Source organism: Nyctibius grandis, chromosome 2, assembly GCF_013368605.1.
Source record: "Nyctibius grandis isolate bNycGra1 chromosome 2, bNycGra1.pri, whole genome shotgun sequence".
In the NCBI taxonomy this organism is placed as follows: domain Eukaryota; kingdom Metazoa; phylum Chordata; class Aves; order Nyctibiiformes; family Nyctibiidae; genus Nyctibius; species Nyctibius grandis.
Window position 1 is genome coordinate 111,803,566 of NC_090659.1, and position 18,991 is coordinate 111,822,556.

The window sequence follows — 18,991 nt, forward strand, 5'->3', positions numbered from 1 at the left end:
AAACCGCCTGAAGTTCAACAAGGCCAAGTGCAAGGTCCTGCATGTGGGTCGGGACAATCCCAAGCACAAATAGAGGCTGGGCAGAGAATGGATTGAGAGCAGCCCTGAGGTGAAGGGCTTGGGGGGCAATGGTTGATGAGAAGTTCAACATGAGCCAGCAACGTGCGCTTGCAGCCCCAAAGGCCAATAGTATCCTGGGCTGCATCAAAAGCAGCATAGCCGGCAGGTCGAGGGAGGTGATTCTGCCCCTCTACTCCGTTCTTGTGAGACCCCACCTGCAGTGCTGCGACCAGCTCTTGGGCCCCCAACATAAGGACATGGAGCTGTTGGAGAGAGGCCAGAGGGCCACAAAGATGATGAGAGGGCTGGACCACCTCTCCAATGAAGAGAGGCTGAGAGAGTTGGGGCTGTTCAGCCTGGAGAAGGTTCTGGGGAGACCTTCTAGCAGCCTTCCAGTACCTGAAGGGGGCCTACACAAAAGCAGGAGAGGGACTTTTTACAAGGGCAAGTAGTGATAGGACAAGGGGTAACAGTTTTAAACTGAAAGAGGGTAGATTTAGATTAGATATTAGGAAGAAATTCTTGACTGTGAGGGTGGTGAGACACTGGAACAGGTTACCCAGAGAAGTTGTGGATGCCCCCTCCCTGGCCGTGTTTAAGGCCAGGTTAGATGGGGCTTTGAGCAACCTGGTCTAGTAGAAAGGTGTCCCTGCCCATGGCAGGGGGGTTGGAACTAGATGGTCTTTAAGGTCCCTTCCAACCCAAACCATTCTATAATATACACTATTATTTTCAAAAGGACTCCAGCCCAGGAGGTACTGCTTGGAGATACAAGGCAAAGACAAAGAGATGGTAACTAGAATGTATTTGTATCTTCCTTTGCACAATTGTCCTCACTAAATTTAGTGATCAGTACTACTGCTGGAAACATCTTGAATCTACTAACAAATCAGCATCAGTCACATTATTAACAAATAAAAGTACATGTTTTGGCCTTTTTTAGCTAGCCAAAACTTTGATTCAATGCTGCGGCTGCAATCATGCTAGAAATATACTGTTAACTTCACACACAGTCTAAATTCCAAACCCAATGTTAGGAGTTTTGGGGGGTTTTGTTTCTTTTTAAATAAGGATAAAAATCTGGAGCCCTACTTTACCGGAGGGAATCGCCAAGCAGCACAGAAGCTCACTTCCCTGTTCAAAAATGAATGAAAGACACACAGAATTAAGTTTTATTGTACTTTTGCAGGCAAATAAACAAACCCAAACTTTTGTCATGAGAAGACAGCAGTCTCAAGAGAAAAGCCAATAATGTGAACAGAGTAAACAAGCACTCGCTTGAGAAGTAGAAATATTTTAATTCAGTCTTCATATAAACTATTATTAATACACTTTACACAAGTATCTAGACATGAACAAAATCTTAAGTCCTGCTGTTCCTGCAACAGTTAGCCTCGTTTCTCAAGTCCACAAGAAAGCAAAAACAAAATCAAAACACTAGCTGATGTTAATTAATATTATTAGTAAACAGCAACCTTAATGTATTTCCTCACATCCACACGGAGAAAACTCCTAAGAGTTATGCCAAGCTCCATTTTATGAACTCAGCCAGAAAGTTTCATTCAAAGTGACACAAGGGCATACTACTGTAACTGCTTTCCTTACTCGGAAAGGAAAGCTACAAAAACCTCACCTTAGTATTGAGTTAGTTTTATGAACAGAAATAGTCTTTGGCAAGGAAGATCGGGTATACTCATAATGATGATACTGCTTACTATTACACAATGGTGTTAGGTAGCTGATTAATCATCTGCTGTACTACAATTTTCCATTCTTAAGACACTGCTGGCTTAAGCTGCAGCAGTTGGAGGATGACAGGAACAAAGACATTTTGCAAGTTTCCCTCTTTATGACAGAAATGTACGAACTGTACCCTTTATTGTCCCCCTGCAAATAGGGCATTTTCTAAGGGACGGTGCACATTCTTTGCATACCACTAAGTGACCACATGGAATAAAAACAATAGAAACTTCTTTGTCCATGCAAACTTTACATGTTCTTTCCTCTTGCAGTCTTCTTAGTTGTTCTTCCATAGGTAAACCTGGAAAAAAATATTTAGCGTTTTAAGAAGCCTGAATATATGTGCATTCTAATTAGAATACAGCCATGCTCCATTTCACCCTTTATTTCCCTATCTGTATTCACTAAATATAGATGGCAGTGAGAAAATAAGTATATTTTCCAGAGCTCAGAAAGTGGCATGCAAGGAACTAGTCTGTACTTTCCACTTCTGTCAGACAACAAACAGCTCAGGGATTGGAGGCCAACAGTAGTTCTTGAGACCAACCAATGTTTACATTTTAGCAAATGCTGTACTTTTTTTGCTTGGATATTAGAAGCACAGAGCACAGCCTGACCAGTGGAAGCGAGCTATATTCAGGCTTGTATACTTTTCTGCAGTCTATTAACATACTAAACTACACGACTAAGAACCAGAGCAAACTCAATCCCATGTCTGACAAGTTTTGATCTACCCAGCTGTTGGTCAAGCTGTATCTTAGGACACCTATAACCCACTCTGGAAAAGCAGAGATGATACCTGCTGTGACATGCTAACCTACTATTCACTGTCCAGTCTTTACTAAATGCCTGAATGAGAGCTTGCACCAGGAGCAAGTCCAGCATGTGCTTCAATTGTGAAGCTCCAGAAAGCTCCACCTCCTATGGTGCAAAAGCATGTGTAAGGCACAGGATATAGCTTACAGCAGACAAGACTGGCTTTCAAGTCTGGGCATGCACTTAACTTTTCCAGATAAGTCCATCTTACCAAAGCATAATTAGAGAGATGGTAAAGCATAAAACCTGTTTCTTAACTAAAGTAATTTTCTTTTTTATGATGTTAGCTATTTGTCCCACAATACCCTTTAAAGTAAAAAGGCAGAGCTTAAGGTACCTGAAATATCTTCTGCGGGAACATACTTCATGTTCTTCTCCACTAAAGTAAGATGAAAAAAAAAAAATCCTAGTTATTTGACTAATCTATATTCAAACAGCATCTGATTTTTTTTTAATCTTTAGGTTGCTACGACAGCACTGGTTATACTTCTATAAATATACATCCTTTTGGAAAAAAAAAAAAAAAAAAAAAAAAAAAAAGACAGACATACCAAATAAATCTTTGTACAGTACAGGGTCACAATCTCGTAGACAGTTTCTGAATATGCTGGCTGCTTCATTTCCTTTCACTAAAACTGTATCTATCAGTTCCCTTGCTTGCAATGGTGTCTGAGTCTTCTGCTTAATAACATCATGCTCAAGTTCTGTTATAACTTTAGCTGACAGTAAACTCCCGAGGATTGGAAGTACACATGTTAAACGTTGGAATAAAGCCATTCGATTCTTCCGGATTAAGGACAAATCATCTGGAATGCAAAGGGGATTACATGTTTGTTAGGAATACACTAGTTCAAGTTGCATTTCTGCTTAACAATAATTGATACATTCTTTAAACTCTACTTGAAATGTTCGCTTACTACACATCATTAATAAAGACCTCAGTAAGTTTTAGTGGTATTCACATAAAGAATAGACTTAAGAAAACCACATAAAAGCAGCTTCTGAGCTGAAGCCTTTTCACCAATGAAACCTCCTGCACTCATCTCTAGGTTAAATTATCTGACAGGATCTTGTCTAACTTCACACTAGCAAGACTTATGTTCTCTGCAGAACTACAAAGAAAAAACAACGCCTCTGCATAACACCAATGCTAACTCACCAACAACCAACAGGTTAACTTCAGTCAGTAGCAATCAAAATCACATCTGAGATGTATATAGAATCAAGCTTTTCTAAGAGGTGTCCAACAGAATTAATACAAGAAAACCAGAAGAACAGCACAAGAAGACGTGGGAGGTTTTTTTTTTAAGTCTATCACAAACAACAAAAAAAATCGTTTCCATTAAGATTTAATGGCTGAATCCACCCATGCTTTTTTGATAGAACATGCAAGTAGGGAAGAAGCAGTCTTAATTCAATTTGTAATTGAGAAGTTTCACTACTGCTTCACAGACTCAAAAATAGTAGGATTTTTTTAGGCTTCAAAACTTATATGGAATTAAAACAATAGGAAACATTAAAGACACATCAAATAAACACTGTTAAATTGCTGACCTACATGGTTGAGTCAGACACAGAAAAGCAGACCTCTGGCCATCTTACAAAATCTAAATTTATAAGTTTATGGCCCCTTCTAGGACGTGGATATGGTGGCTCACCAATTCAAGTCGCTTAAAGAACAGGCAAATTTGGGAAAAAAAATCAGTAGAGTGTGCCAAGTAAAGTATTTTGGTTCCATTTATTTTATTAACAGCAACTTAAAGGCACACAGATTAAAAAAATACGGCTTTGTTTCTGTGGAGAGAATCAGGTGATTCTGAACCCCTGGCACCTGTATGAATAATCCTCCTGAAAGGGAATGAAACAATTCCCAGTCTGCTAGTTCCACACAGATACTCTGACAATGCTTTTACAGAAGCTGATCCTAACAGCAATTAAACTAAATCACTTAGTGAATAAAAACAATTATAAAAACTATACATAATACAAACCACTCCTGCTTTCACTTTTATTCATGCCTTATGTGTACCTGATGCCACTTCTTCAAATTGTCTCTCTTTCTCTTCTTCCCTCTTCTCATCTTCAGCAGTGAGCAGATCAGACACAAGTTCATTAACAGTCTTGTAGTTTTCTCCAGTGGCCAAGATTTTACTTTGCACTGTTTGCTTTATTAGCCTTCTACTGAATCCCATCTCCAAGGCAGCTTTAACCACAGGCGTGTTCATCATGATTGCATCTTCTGAATGACTCTCTCCAGGTTCAAAATGAATAACTAATCAAAGAGGAAAATCACCATGTATAATATAAAAACACCGATACAACCCAGAAGTCTGACACATCAACATTACCTACACACATGCATATAGACATGAATACCTAACATTTAAAAGTTTCAATAATTAAATAGACTTTAAGTAGTTAATTTTAAAAATGGAAGCCAGTTACTTAGATTCAATTGGACTGAATCCATTATAAACTTCAATCCATGTCAGGCCTTCACTAAAATCTAGATAATCCAGAGAAACCACAGAGAATTTCATTGTGTCTTAGCAGCTTTTTTACACTTAGTCATTTCCAACTTCAGCCTTGAAAAATGTCTTTGGTGGAGGGATCACAATTCAGAGTTTATAGTACAAACAATTGCTCTATTCCAGCTCTTGATCAGTATTTTCCATTCAACTTACTAAGCACCAGACACGTGGGATTCTGACTCATTGTCCTCAAGCAGCAGGGACGATGATAGCATAACCCACTCACCCTCTGGGAGTTTATTTCCCCCACAACTACAGTCCAGCTCAAAAAGACTTCACTTTATCAGCTTGTCCTACCCTGTCCTTGACCACTACTGCTCAACTCAGAGCATGTACCTAGCTATACGTATGTGTCTAAAAATGGGGTTGCATAACTGCATAGTTGTGACACCCTCTAGCAACTGTTCCACCAATTTCAATACCATAGGTCAATTTAACAAATGCCAAATTGACTTGTTTTGTTTAACCCAACCATTAAACTAAAAACCACAAATTCAGCAGATGCCAAGCATTCAAAACCAAAAACTTTAGTATGAGCTGCTAGTATGAAAATAAGGAAATTGAAAGACGTCTTAAAGGTGCTTCCCGGAACTTTGTCCATATAACATTGAAGCTACCTAGCTTTTATCATTAGTTAGAAAATCCTTATAATATTGTTGTTTCCAATAAAATCTAAGAATTGTTAAGCAAGTTAGCTTTGGATAGCCAATCATTAAGTTTGCAAAATCATAGAATAGAATCACAGAATGGTTTGGGTTGGAAGGGACCTTAAAGATCATCTAGTTCCAACCCCCCTGCCACAGGCAGGGACACCTTTCCACTAGACCAGGTTGCTCAAAGCCTCATCCAATCTGACCAAATGCTGAGGAAGTTTAAAAACATGCTTTAATATACATACTTGGGGGATCAATGTTTTCATCTACAGGCGTATCAGAGGTTGACAAGAGCTGTGGAACACAACAGAACGACATTAGTACCAAAGTATTGCTTTTCCCCCGACATACCTTTCTAACACATTCTTCCCTCATCAACCATGCTAAGCTGTTTATCTGAATGGTACCCCTTAAGTATTTTACATGTGGTTACACAAGTCTGCAAATTTGTGCAACTATGTAATCAATATAAAGGTCGTGCTGACCACTTCCATGAAGAGAAGTTTGGCTTACTCTTGCCAGAAGAGTTATGGACAGAAATAATTCAGTCTGTCCCTGACTGATTTCTGAAATAACAATTACTGATCTGCATTATTCACTGCAACTTACGCAATCAGAATTTCCCTCTCCTGACACGAAGGAGCTCACTGCCTCATAGCACTTTCCATAAGTAATCTGCACACGTTAAACTCTACTAGTCCAAGTCCATTAGCCAGCACTAAAACCAGTTCAGCACTGGTTTTATTTTTGTGCTCATGAAGAGCATTTACCATGTTAGAAACCTAGTAGAAATATATGCAGAAATGAGGCTGAAGGATGGACCAAACTCCCAAGAACAACATAGCACTTTTCAACAAGGCAAAACCAAAATGACAGAACAGTAAAGTTTACCTGTTCAAGAAGATGGGGGAACCTGGCCTGAATTTGACTTACAAACTCTCCTCCTTTTACACGAAGCAGATACTCACACCTGAAACATTGACAAAAGTGTACTAAATTATACTTTCTACTTGCCAAAGGAAAAAAAAATACAGAAGAATAAAAGTTTACAATAACACAGCATAACTTAAATACATCTTTCTCTTCCTTCAGAAGGCAAAGAGTTCTCTTAATTGGAAGCTTGATATAGCCTGGTGTCTGGTGACACTTTGATAAAGCTTTTCCATGATGTTCAGCAGTCAGTAGGCTTAGGTATATAAATGCAGCAGCTTTACATTCTGCTACCACTTCTAATCAAAATGGCAAGTCATGAGAAATGATACCATGTCAGCGTCACTACAAAGTGCAGTGATAAACTGTTTCTCTCTTGCATTTCACCATTCTTAGCTCCTACTCAAATCATTCGAAAGAAGTTAACAAAATTTAACACCGCTGTCAAAGCCAGATCTGCTTCACTAATGCAGTTATATCTCTTAAGTACATTTACTGACAGGAGTAACGCAGAAGGAAACAAAGGTGTCATTTAACTCTACGTACATCGCGTAGTCCAACAGTAGCTGGTAAACTGCCCATGAAAGACAAGTTGGAGATCTACAATGTGAAGAATTATTATCAGCTCTCCTGAAATTAAGTGCAGCTATTTCTGTCATTATGTAGGTGGAGATTTCCACATGCACAGATAGCAATTAGGTATGCAATTGCCATTTAACTATGGCAGACATTTTAAAAAGTTATTTCTGTCATTTTTCCAACAGAGACATGTTAAACAACCACTGAAACCTCCTTCACAAGCCTTTCCACACCTAAGAAAATAAACCACACCTGCTGAAAAACTGGTTCAAGAGCATTCAGCATGGGCACAGAACTACACCAAAGGAGTCAGATGTTCCTTCATTTCTCAGCAGCTTTTGCTCTCTTCAGTCTGCTTCTGACCGCTTCTCTCAGATAAGTATGCTCATTAACAACGCAACCTCACTTGCTAATAGTGATTTGGGGATGCACACAGCTTTTAATTATGAAGTGGAAAGCATTAAATAGCATGCTTAACAACAAAATGTTTTAATTAACTATTAAGCGCAATTAAACTCTGCTAAAATTATAAGTATTTAAGCAGTAAGGATGTGAACAAATTATGATAAAGATTTTGCAAGTTACCTTGGAAACCACTTTGCATGCTCAATCCATGGATCATCTCCAGATTCCCAGCACCTTAACCCACCATCACAGCAAAAACACTTCACATCATCATTGCGGCCTTTAAAAAAACAAGGCAAAATATCTAGCAAACATTCATACAATTTACTTTAAAGTAAATGCTGACATAGGAATATGAATAAAACCAGACACATCAGTTTTTCTTACCTACATAGTAAAAGCCAGCATCTGCAAGCTGTTCAGGCTGAACTGGAATTCTACTTGGCCAATTTATGAATGTTTTGACACGTGCTTCATGGGTTTGCATGCTCACATTTGAAACATTGAAACTTGGCTGGTCTCGGGTAAGGTTTTCCACAAAAGGGCAGTTAGGAAAGTGTCTCCGATGCTCTGACATAGCATTATCTTTTGGTTCCCAGTCACTCAGCTGACCACCACAGGTGAAACAAGCAACTTTGTCTGCTGTTCCCAAGTAATAAAGTCCAGCCTTTGCCAGATCAGTGGGTGAGAGAAATGTCAGTGGCCATGAGTGAAACGTGCTTAGTCTAGCATCTTCTGTACTCATAGAAGGATTGTGGAGTTTAGGTCTCAAGAATGAAAGGTCTTCAACTGCCCTAGTAGTTATTGGGTCTTGAGGAAAACTGGAAAAAGAGCCACTGAAATATCCAACTTGTTCTAAATTTGGAGAAAGTGTTATGGAATGCAGAGATGGTGAAAGACTGTTTGCAACCAGAGGTGAAAAGGCAGAATGAGAGGACAGTCCGAGGTTGTTAACTGAAAGCATGTTTTGAACAAAACTGCAGCTAGGAAACAGCTGTTTATGTTTTTCCATAGCATTATCTCCTGGTTGCCAGTTGTCCAATGTTAAGCCACAACAGAAGCACTTAACTTTATCTTGCACACCAGTGTAATAAAACCCAGCCCGGGCAAGACTCCGTTCAGACACTGGCACATTAATGGGGAAAGTAGAAAACGTCGACATTCTGTAGAGTTCACAGGATAAGTCATACTTCAGCTCATCACACAAAGCACTCTGCTTCATGATGCTAGCCAAGAAAGGGCTATTTTCCATTATGTTCATAATGGACTATCTTTGGAAGAATGGGACAAGTCTTCTCTGGGAGGTAGTTGTGTGCATTAAAGGCAATTCAGAATAACCCCTGCCTGTACAAAATTAAGAACCTGAAAATGAAATACTTTAATGTGCAACTTTGAATGCCTATGTGAGTAGGACTAGCCTCATGATTAACAGCCTTTAAACATTTGGGAATTTCTTGTACTTTACACAACTGCTTTCAGTGCAAAAACTGACAATTGAAGCAAGCATGTCAAAAAGGACTTTCCCTTAAATCACACAGGCATCACATGGTTTCCTTGTACTGTATATCTGGGAGAGCAGTACCAATTTGTCAGGCTAGTTGAGGTGGGATCCAGAGGGGAAAAACCTCAAATGGGTTTATCAAAATCCCTTGTCAATAAAGAAACTAAAATGAGGGGCAACTAAAACAACATCATTTTTAACCAGAACATAGGTTAAGTGATTTAGGAACTATTTCACCCTAGACAGCTGATAAATATGCAGCTTGTACACCTGTAAAGATTTTAGTTTGTGGACCTCATTAGGAGGCTGAAAATAATGGTTTATCAAGCTCAAAAGGCATATGAAAAAAGAGACCCTGAACCGACACTACTGACTTGATCTGTTATATTTGCTACTACCAGACTTCCAAAAAACCCTCAACTTCTGCATATTGTTGTACTAATTGTTAAGACTAAAGAAGTTAGTTCATACTCAACTTCACCTACATCGAATATTCAGCTGTGAGATAAACAAATCCTATACACTGTCTCTGACAAGAATGAACTGTCTTAATTAACAAGCCTGGAATAGCCCCAGGCTTTTCTGTCTATAACATTGCCAGCACAGACTGAACAGAGCATTTCAGTTTTAACCTGGTGCCTTAGTTACAAGTATAGAGTTATCAAATTTAACATAAATGAATTGCCTTGTACTGGGACATTCTAAGGCTTTATACCGTTGAATTAAGTTTTTTCTGTGTGCCATGTTTATGGCATGCAGAAGCAAACAGAATCCTCAGATTAAAAAAAAATGAAGCCTTAGTTTCTTTATTTGTGCACAGAACTACCTCCCAGAGTTCAGACTAAAGTCCCCTCTAAGGTGCCTACGCCTCCATATTGATACTGACTGTTCGCAAGAAGAAACTGTAGGTATCTATAGTTTCACTCATTTAATTCTTTTGGGCAGAACAAAACCTGTAAGAAAGAAAGAGAAGAGTGTTTCAAAATATACAAAATGAAGTGCATGTAATGACTATATAAACAGAAACTACACAAACTGAAACACTAAAATCTCAATGTAAGCTTTTTTGCAATGTTAGCTAGAAAGTTTCAGGGAGCCAATTTTATATACTGTCACATGGAGTGGATTGTACACACTTAACTTCCCTGTTACTGGCACATACACAAACCTGTTACATCCACAAGCAGAACTTTTTTTGGCAGAAGGATGAATTGGGCTGCTTGATCACAAGCTGTGTAACTAAAGGTAAGATCTTGTACTAAAGAAGTAGCATCCATTTAACTTGGTTTAAGTCTACAGATTCTCAAACAATGAAGATCCGGTTTTATTACACTGACTTAAATTAAGAGTATTGGAATTTCTTATTTAGGTAAATCCAATGATACCTAAAGCACAGGACATCAGCAAAACTGAACTTCACCAAAAATTTCAGACAAGAGCAAATACAAAGTTCATAGATTTTTAAATATCTAACTTTATATTTATTCATATATACATGTATAGCAGTCTGGTTTACAGTATCAGTTTCTAAAAAGTTCTTCCAGGAAAGACTCAAAACAGATATACATGTCATGATGACATAGCCCTAGAAAAATCACCTACTGGAAAACAGCAGAGCATTTCCTACTCATCTCAATAGCTCTTAGTAGGTTTGTTCTTAATATGGTCACACTATTACTACTAACAGTTGGACTTGATGATCTTAAAGGTCCTTTCCAACCAAAACGATTCCATGATTCTACTAGTAGCTTCTTAATCACCAAGCACGAGTTACAAATCCTGTACACCAATCCACTCCTTTAACACAGAGGGTGGCACTAAGCTGTCAACATACATGAACGATGCTAGTCCAAGAAGTTAAGCCAGTTTCCGTACTGGAGAAAGTCAGATACCTCAGAATAAATTCTAGAAATATCAGAGCAAACTGAGACCCTGATAATCCTGAAATATTTAGGATCACTTAAACCTGAGATCCTGCAGTCACTTCTGCCAAATGCTCTTCTAATATTATCCTCCACTATAGCTCTGAGGATCCTTGACTTCCAGAGTCGCCCAGCTGCTCTGAATCTCATGGGTTTTTATTTCCATTACCCTGCAGCAATACTAAGAAGTTATTTCAACACATAGTACGTGATATTTAAAGTCTAGCAACCTCAAAACTCAATTTAATATTCTTCTGCGCTTGTGTTATTAACCAGGCAGAACAACTTTTCTTTCTATGCACCCTTCGCTAAGTTTACACCCCCGCCGACGGCCCCAGGCCCCGCCCCGGCACGGCCGGGCCTCGCTCGCCGCTCTGCCACCCTCACGCTACCGCCGCGACGGCGGGTCGCTGGGAGCCGCCCCGGGCCTCCCGCAAGGCCTCCCTGAGCGGCCATCCGGCAGGGCCGCCGCGCTCCGCACCGGCGCTGGGGACCACGGCCTGGGGCACAGCGGGCCCCTCAGCCCGCCCCGGCTTTCCTCTGCCGCGGGCCGAGCCCGGTGACGGGCACAGCCGCCCCTCAGCCGGGCGCGGCCACACGACGCGGCCCCACGCAGTAGCGGCAGGGCCCCACCAGGCCACGGCCTGGCCCTGGCCCTGGCCCTGGCCCTGGCCCTGGCCCTGGCCCTGGCCCCGGCCCCGGCCCCCACCTGCACCCCGCCCTCCCCCCTACTCACGGTCTCCGGCCGGGCCCCCCGCAGCGGGCAGGGCTGGTGCGCGCCCCAGCCTATATACGTGCCTGGCAAGGAGGAGGGAGGGAGAGGAGCCCCCGGCCGGCACCGCCCCTGCCCGGGAAACTCCGAGCGGAGGCGCCGCACCGGGAAAGCCCCGGCGACCGCCGGGCGCATGCGCGGCCTGAGGAGAAGGAGAGAGGGCGGGCGGAGCGTCCCCTGCCTCGGTCCCTCTCGGCGGGCCGGGTTGCGGGGTTGTCCCTCCCGAACCACAAGCGAGCGCCTTCGTGTGGCGGTTGCCGGCGGGAGGAGCGTTCCCCTGGGCTGTCAGTGCCCTCGGCCCCGGAGGGCTCCGGCCACCCGGCTTCTCCGTTCGGCGTCGCCGCCCTCCCGCTCGTCCCAGTAGCTGCACGGAGGGGGGAGGGCGGCCACGGCCCCGCCGGCGTCAGCAAGGACGTTAGGTACTTTCCTGCCGGCCGGGGAAACCCGCCAGCGGAACGTGCTTCCCCCGGGCCCGGCTGGCGCGGCCCAGGGTGGGGATTTCCGTGCGGGGCTGGCGGGCGGCCTGTGCTCCTCGCCGCCGGGAAGGGGAACGGCTGGGGCGGGCAGCGCCTCTGGCAGCGGCCCCGGCCCGCGGCCTTGCCTGCGGTACCTCGTACCAGGGCTGGCGGAAGTAAGCACGGCCTTTTCGGGTGCCTGGGACGGCAGCGGGGCTCTGGGTAGCACCGCTCTGCCCACAGCCATCGGCTGCAGACACAACCCGCTCGAATGGTTCTGCTGCCGTCAGGGGGTGGCGAGGATGGGACTTGCTGCAGTTTTACCTTTGCTCCTTGACACCAGGGTAAAACACATTTGCTGGGCCACATTTCCTAAAATAGGCAGCTCTGCAGACTGCAAGAGGGGAAACAACAGGACCGATTGAAGATTTCAGTCATTGAGAGTCCCAGAGGAAGAAAAGGAGGAAGACAGAATATAAATTTCCACTGGAGGGGTTTAAGGCAGTATCTCTGCATATAGAAATCTGAAAAACTTCCAGAGCAGGTACCAGAACACTGACCGAAGCTCAAAATCTCCCAGCATGGTCGTGGTCTGGCGTTTCCTATAAAGAAACAGCAGATTTTAAAAAGCCCCATTTTGTGATGACAGAATGGTAGTAGGGTGTTTACACAACTGAGAACTGAAGAGTAAAAATAAAGGAAGTGTAACTCAACAGAGCATTATGAGAATAGCGGGTAATTTTCTGTAACAGAGTTCCAGTAAGATGAATTTGCAAGAGACTCATTCATATCTTTTCTAAAACAGTTTCAAATTTCCTGTCATATGTGATGACATTTATCATATATAACAATACTATCTGTCAAACTTCAAACATCTAGCTGCGGTAACAGTATAGTATAGCTACTGCTGTAACCATTTAACTTCACATAATTATAGACATGGAAACATTTACACAAAAAAAAAGAAACAGGTTAAAAACACCTTTTAAACGTTTAAAATGGTTATCAGATCACTGATGTGTCACTTTAAGGAAGCTGCTGAGATGGAGAAGACAAGGCTACAAGTTCAAAAATTGAGTCAGCTCTGCAAGTACCATCTCTGAAGAGGGATCGGGTGGGGGATTTAGAGTTCTATTGGACATAGTGGATTGTTCAATGTCACATAAGGAACCGAACTTTGTATATGTACACGTGTGGCTTTAATTGCAAATGCTTAAAGATTTACTTTCACAGAGCAAGCTGGGGATGCTCCCAGTTTGGGGACTTCAAGCAGGAATCCCCAAATGAAGTTACATTGAATCTGTTGTTACAGATTCTTGACTTTTTACCCTACATTCTCCCAAAGTTAATCCATTGTTCCTCCTTAACTATCTGCAGCCTGCATCCCTCCCTGCCTTGTGCCACTCCACCCCCAGCCTCCTATCTGCCCTTTGCCCCTCTGTACCTTCAGCCTCCTTCCAATCTGGATATAAACTGCTCTTTCCTCCCCTCCCAGGCCTCAAGGCAAGCAGTTTCAGGCTCTTTCTGCTTGGCAAGCCTCATGTTGCAATAAGGAGGAAGGGCGGGGGGGGCAGGTGGAACAAAAAAGCAGGCTAAAATGCTTGTAACACCAGAAGAGGAGGTGTAGCTGCCCTGAGCTGCCAGTCTCTCTGCATGCTTTGTCTCTTCGAGTACAGTAGCTTCAGTTCTTCATTCCCAACAATTCCTTTGCTTTTCAGAGAATGAGAGAAGAGGGAACTTTCCCCACCTACTTAGCTGCAATGATGGATGGTTCTTTCCCCAAAGGACAGGAAGTAAGAACATAACTGAAGGTTTCTTCATAGGACTGAAATTCCTGAGGAATCAGCATCCTCAGCCTGGCTTCAACCTGGGACCAAAGTAAATCTCCTGAGGCAGAGAAAGAGGACAGCAGTGGTGCTTAAGTCCTACCCAAACTAAATGCAGGCTTCGGCTTTGATTTTCAGGCTGTGGCACATCACAGTGGGACTGATCCTTATTCCAGCCCTTTCATCTGCTGGAGCAAGCTTCCGAGATCACAGTCTTAACCTAAAAACCAGCAGGATTGATAAACTGAAACAAGGCACTCTACTTTGCAGACTCTTGGCTCTGGAGAAGGAGGAAGATAAAGCTATCCTCAACCAAAGGAAACTGCTTTCTTAAGGAGTCCCATCTGATCATAGGGGTTGAAGTGCTAATAAAAGTGTGGCTGCGGCATTACTAGTGTTTATGAAGATAAACCTAATGGCAGTGTTGACTGAAACAGCAAAGGTGATACAGCAAATTTCTGGCAGTGGAACGCAGTGACCCTGAAGCATGGGCACGTTATCAATGCCGACATGAAAGTAGCACAGACAGCCCTTGAAGTACCTGATGGAACCGCGTATCCAGAAGTCTTCTCCGAGAGGCCTGGTGAATGTCAGTCTCCCCATGCTGTCATCCTTCTCTGATGCCTTCTCCAGTTTACTGTCTTCCACAGCATTAAAACATCTGGCTTTAATGGCACCTCTGTAACATATCCCTAAACATCTGCGAAGGGGAGGGAGGGAGAAAAGGCACTGTTACTTGCTTTTCAATTGCTACTGCTCTTCTCTCCCATAAATTACAGAAAAAATACTGTTACCTAGTTTCTCACCACCATAAGTGACTGTCAGAATATCTCGCTAGGATTTCAGCTTTACCAATGACACACGCACAACCTTAACAACCTGACATGCACAAATGTTAACCATGATTTTTATCTTAGATGTTTTCTAGAGATACGACCAGCTCAAAGTAGCAAATTCATCATGTCAGTGCTAGTGAGGATAAGATACAACATAATCTGCAGTTTTAGTAGTACTGCTCTGGTCTTTAACCCTAGCCAAGAACGTAACCCGTAGTTGTTTTTTTGTGAAGAAAAAATACTCCCTAGAACATTAAATGTATTACTTCAACTGTATCTATAGCCTACCTGGCTGTTGAAATATAGAAATAACAGAAACTATCTTAATTCCAAGCTGCTTTTAGGAGTAAGAAACAAGGCATTTCTCCAAGGCCTCATGAGGCTTCATGGGGAAGCTGTGCAACTCAGCTAGTGAACTGAGAGATGGAACCTGTACCCACTCTCCCACAAATCTAAACCCACCTATAAAACCTGTACTAAAAAATAAAAACAGTTATCGCTGGCTAGTGCCCACATTTTTCAGCTTCCTAAAGGTATCAAATATCTCCATGGAACATGATGTACTTATTTTGGACTTTGGAGCATTAGCTTCATTGCAAGCACCGACCCCTTTCCAGCAGTAAAGAGTGGGTTTCGTCTGTTAAACTGATCTAAGATGGCAATTAGCACTCCACAAAAAAATACTGGCCAAATTTTCTTTGCAAGTTGTGGCTCATCAGCTCCTTCAGGACATAAGAGGACGATTATGATGAGAGAAATGGGAAAAAAATAGATATTAAGGAAAACTTAGGAAAAGCCAACTTGAAACAGAAGATATTAACTGTATATGAAGTTGCACTATATTTAATTTACAAATGAAGCTAAGTTCCAAGAGCAGAGTAGTTCTGACATCCTGTAAATATGAGATCAGGCAAACTATGTTTTGATAATCTAGATGGATGCAAACTGCTTCCCACTTTGTTTTGACTAAACACAGCAACAGGGCACCTACATCTAGACCAGCAGTAACTATTACTGTATTTTTATTTTTAAATGAGACTTGTTTAATTGCATTTGGGCATATAGCAAAAAAATGGGTAAAAAACTCACAAGGGACAAATACCATATCTAGACATTAAGGGCATCCATGACTCATTTTAATAACCTCAAATGTTGAAGGAAAAAAACCCAAAACCCAGAGTGTACATCTTGCTGCTCCCTTACTGAAGGTCAGTACATTCACAATCTGGAAAGTTTCCATCTCCTTTGCACCCAGACAGAGTTTTGTTTTTCACATCCTCCTACACAAGGGATCACAAGTACAAATGTTAAAGTTTACCTAAATCAGTTGTGGGTTTTCTGTTCTCACATTTAGTGCTCAGATAAATTCTCTCATAAGCCGTAAATAGTCTCAAGAACATATCAAAGCCACACTGAATAAATTGAGGCTTTTAAATCAGTCAGAAACTCTCTTTCATTGTTATTTACTTGGAGGATAAAAAAGAGTTGGAATGAGTTGCAGGAAGATCGTGGTAAATGTTGAGCTCAGTTCCCTTTTTAGATTTGAGAATCTGCTCACTTTTCTAAGTTTTATTCTCTGCTTGTAGGAAGACGATTTTGTTCTCCTGATGGTATAATAAACATTACATTCAGCAGGAGATAGGAATGTGAAGAATGCCAAAACAGAGATGATTGGACTAAAATAAGCCACATTTAGGTGGGAAGAGGATCACCTGTATATCAAGAAATCAAAATGCTGCTATTCAGCTGCATCCAATTGTGTAAATTCAGAGCTCCACATTCCTGGTTCTTCCAAACAAGTTGTCTCTCTAAACAGCAGGTTGTCTACTTCAACTCCAAGTTACTTCTTGCTGTCATAGTAAGAAAATTTCTCTAGATCTTATTTCCCTCATTTATTCCCCGTCATCTCTCTGCAAATTTTAGATCTTTCCTAACATGTTTAATTTGCTTTAGTTGAACTAGCTGTTGCTATTCACGTTCTTGAGGAAGCATTTATGTCAATACTCCTTCAATTGAAAGAGAATCAGATGTGGCACTGTTTGATTTCCTGAGGATTACACTGGAGGTTTACTACCAAGACTACTGTTAGGTTCAGGAAGATACAAGTGGTTTGTGAATCACGCTGAATGTGATTGCATTGTGTTCCTTTTAAAAGGCCAACTCCCTCAGAAATTAAATCATCCATTCAGAGGTTACAGATACAAGGTGAAGTTGCCCAAAGTACCTATGTCATGGTTTCAAATGGCACATAAGCACATGGGAATTCACTAACTTCCAAAAACCTGCGTGCAAAGATGAGCTTAAGTCTCATGTTGCCACATGCAAAATAAGGCCCTAATTCCAGCAGCAAAACCAGAAATCTGAGCTCTGTGCCTGAGCTCCCAATGCAGCTAATGGGGAACCAACCTGTGGTTTACAGCCAAACCAACAAAACCCTACCTGTGCACAAACTGAGCAAGCCATAAATCAGCTCTGCTAGAACAATGATGGCACAAATGGGATTCAGTGACAGGAGTGGGGGCTGCATAGGTTAATCCTGCTGCCAAATGTTAGTAAAACTGCAGCCTGAGGGAAGCTGGGCTTTTCCCTTATGTATTCTGCTGCGCAATACTGTGTTTCTTAAGAATATTTTGACAAATAAGAGGAATCATAGTTGTACTGGAAACCCTTTGTCTTTTTAGCTATTACGGGAGTAAATAAATGAAAAGTAATCTAATGTGCACTACTGAAAAAAAAAGTTTCCTTTAGACTTTATGTTAAATTTGTAATATTTTCATGAGAGTATATTAGAAGGAAACATATAGTGAAAACAGGAATAAGGGTGATGAGCCCTTGCTAAGGGGTTAAGCTAGTATTTTTTGGCTAGCAGCTACAAACTGAATATTAACCCACATACCAATACCCATTGGATACACATAACGGGGCAGGAGCGGAGGAGGGAAGAGACAACAAGTGCTAATTGAGTGAATATAAATGGCTATTTAGTGAAAAGGTTAGAAGACTGGGTTTCCAGTGGCTGGAGTTTGCTGTCAAATTTTGACAAATTTGCTGTTAAATCGGTCAAACAATTGAAAAGTTATTGGGGTAGAGTGGACAGACAGATACATCCTTATACAAAAAATGATTATATAAACAAAATGCCAAAATCAGGCTAAAACCACACATTAGATGTCACGCTGAATACTCGCTTCCTTTTTTTTTTTTTAGTGCAGTAGGAAGGAAAATTGCTCTGTTCCTGGTGCGCTCACTCAGAAGGACCACCTCAGACTCAGAAAACAAAGCACATACTGACAGGGCTTAATTTAGCATCAACCAGTGGCTGCACTGACCTAAAATCCATCTATCCCAGTACCAGACAGTACCAGGCATCCCAGGTAGGAGATAAACTGTTTATGCAATGGAAGCCAGCTGGACCTCTAATACAGTAATCTGGGCCTATTATCTGAAGTTCAGTGTTACTATTTGTGATAATCCAAAAGGTCACTCAAGTCCTTATTTTATGAACAAAGCTTTTTTTGGGGGGAGGAAAGTTTGCATCCAAATAGAAACATTCTTGGGCCAGAAATTCAGAGTGCCAGCGAGCGCAGCTGGCTCGGGGAGCAGGAGCTAAATGCTGAGTTCTTTACCCCATGGTGCAGCTGAGAGAGAGGATACAGCAGCCTTGGAGGAGCAAAGGGTCCTTTGTTACTATGTTGAGTAATTTCAGCAGCAAGAGATCATTTTCAGCTGAAAAAGCACTGCCCTAAAGATCACTGGGATCAAAGAATGTAAAGAGAAGGGACAAAGTGAGATTCTCCCGTCCTTCCGTTATGCAAGATTAAAGAAACAGAATAAAACACTCCATTGCTAACACACAACAGCAATGAGAGCGTGTTTTCAACAAAAAGGAAAATCTGGTAAAATAGGCTTGTACAGCATCTGGAAAATGAAGCCCAAGCCTCTGAGGCTTTAAGAAGTCATTACTG

The 18,991-nt window shown here is 41.8% G+C and overlaps 2 protein-coding genes across 3 annotated transcripts in view; one reads left to right on the forward strand and one right to left on the reverse strand.

Annotated features, from left to right (window-relative positions):
- The window catches only part of TMEM123 (transmembrane protein 123), a 34,414-nt gene extending 26,647 nt beyond the window's left edge, over window positions 1-7,767 (forward strand). The window contains exon 6 of the mRNA XM_068419771.1: window positions 7,495-7,767. Within this exon, the coding sequence (XP_068275872.1) occupies window positions 7,495-7,516 (22 nt within the window). The 3' untranslated portion in view covers window positions 7,517-7,767. The remainder of the gene's footprint in view (window positions 1-7,494) is intronic.
- On the reverse strand, window positions 1,206-12,261 carry BIRC2 (baculoviral IAP repeat containing 2). Of its 2 annotated transcripts, none has more exons than XM_068419743.1 (9): window positions 11,936-12,261; window positions 8,102-10,168; window positions 7,895-7,994; window positions 6,692-6,770; window positions 6,046-6,094; window positions 4,646-4,888; window positions 3,168-3,422; window positions 2,954-2,995; window positions 1,206-2,101 (listed from the first exon to the last, which is right to left on the reverse strand). In XM_068419743.1, the coding sequence occupies exons 2-9, from the start codon at window positions 8,973-8,975 to the stop codon at window positions 1,908-1,910; spliced, it is 1,836 nt and encodes a 611-aa protein (XP_068275844.1). In that variant the 5' UTR covers window positions 8,976-10,168; window positions 11,936-12,261; the 3' UTR covers window positions 1,206-1,907. The 2 variants fall into 2 exon arrangements, with proteins under 2 accessions (XP_068275844.1, XP_068275836.1); XM_068419735.1 differs by having other exon boundaries at window positions 11,874-12,261.
- Window positions 12,262-18,991: the final 6,730 nt, after the last annotated feature.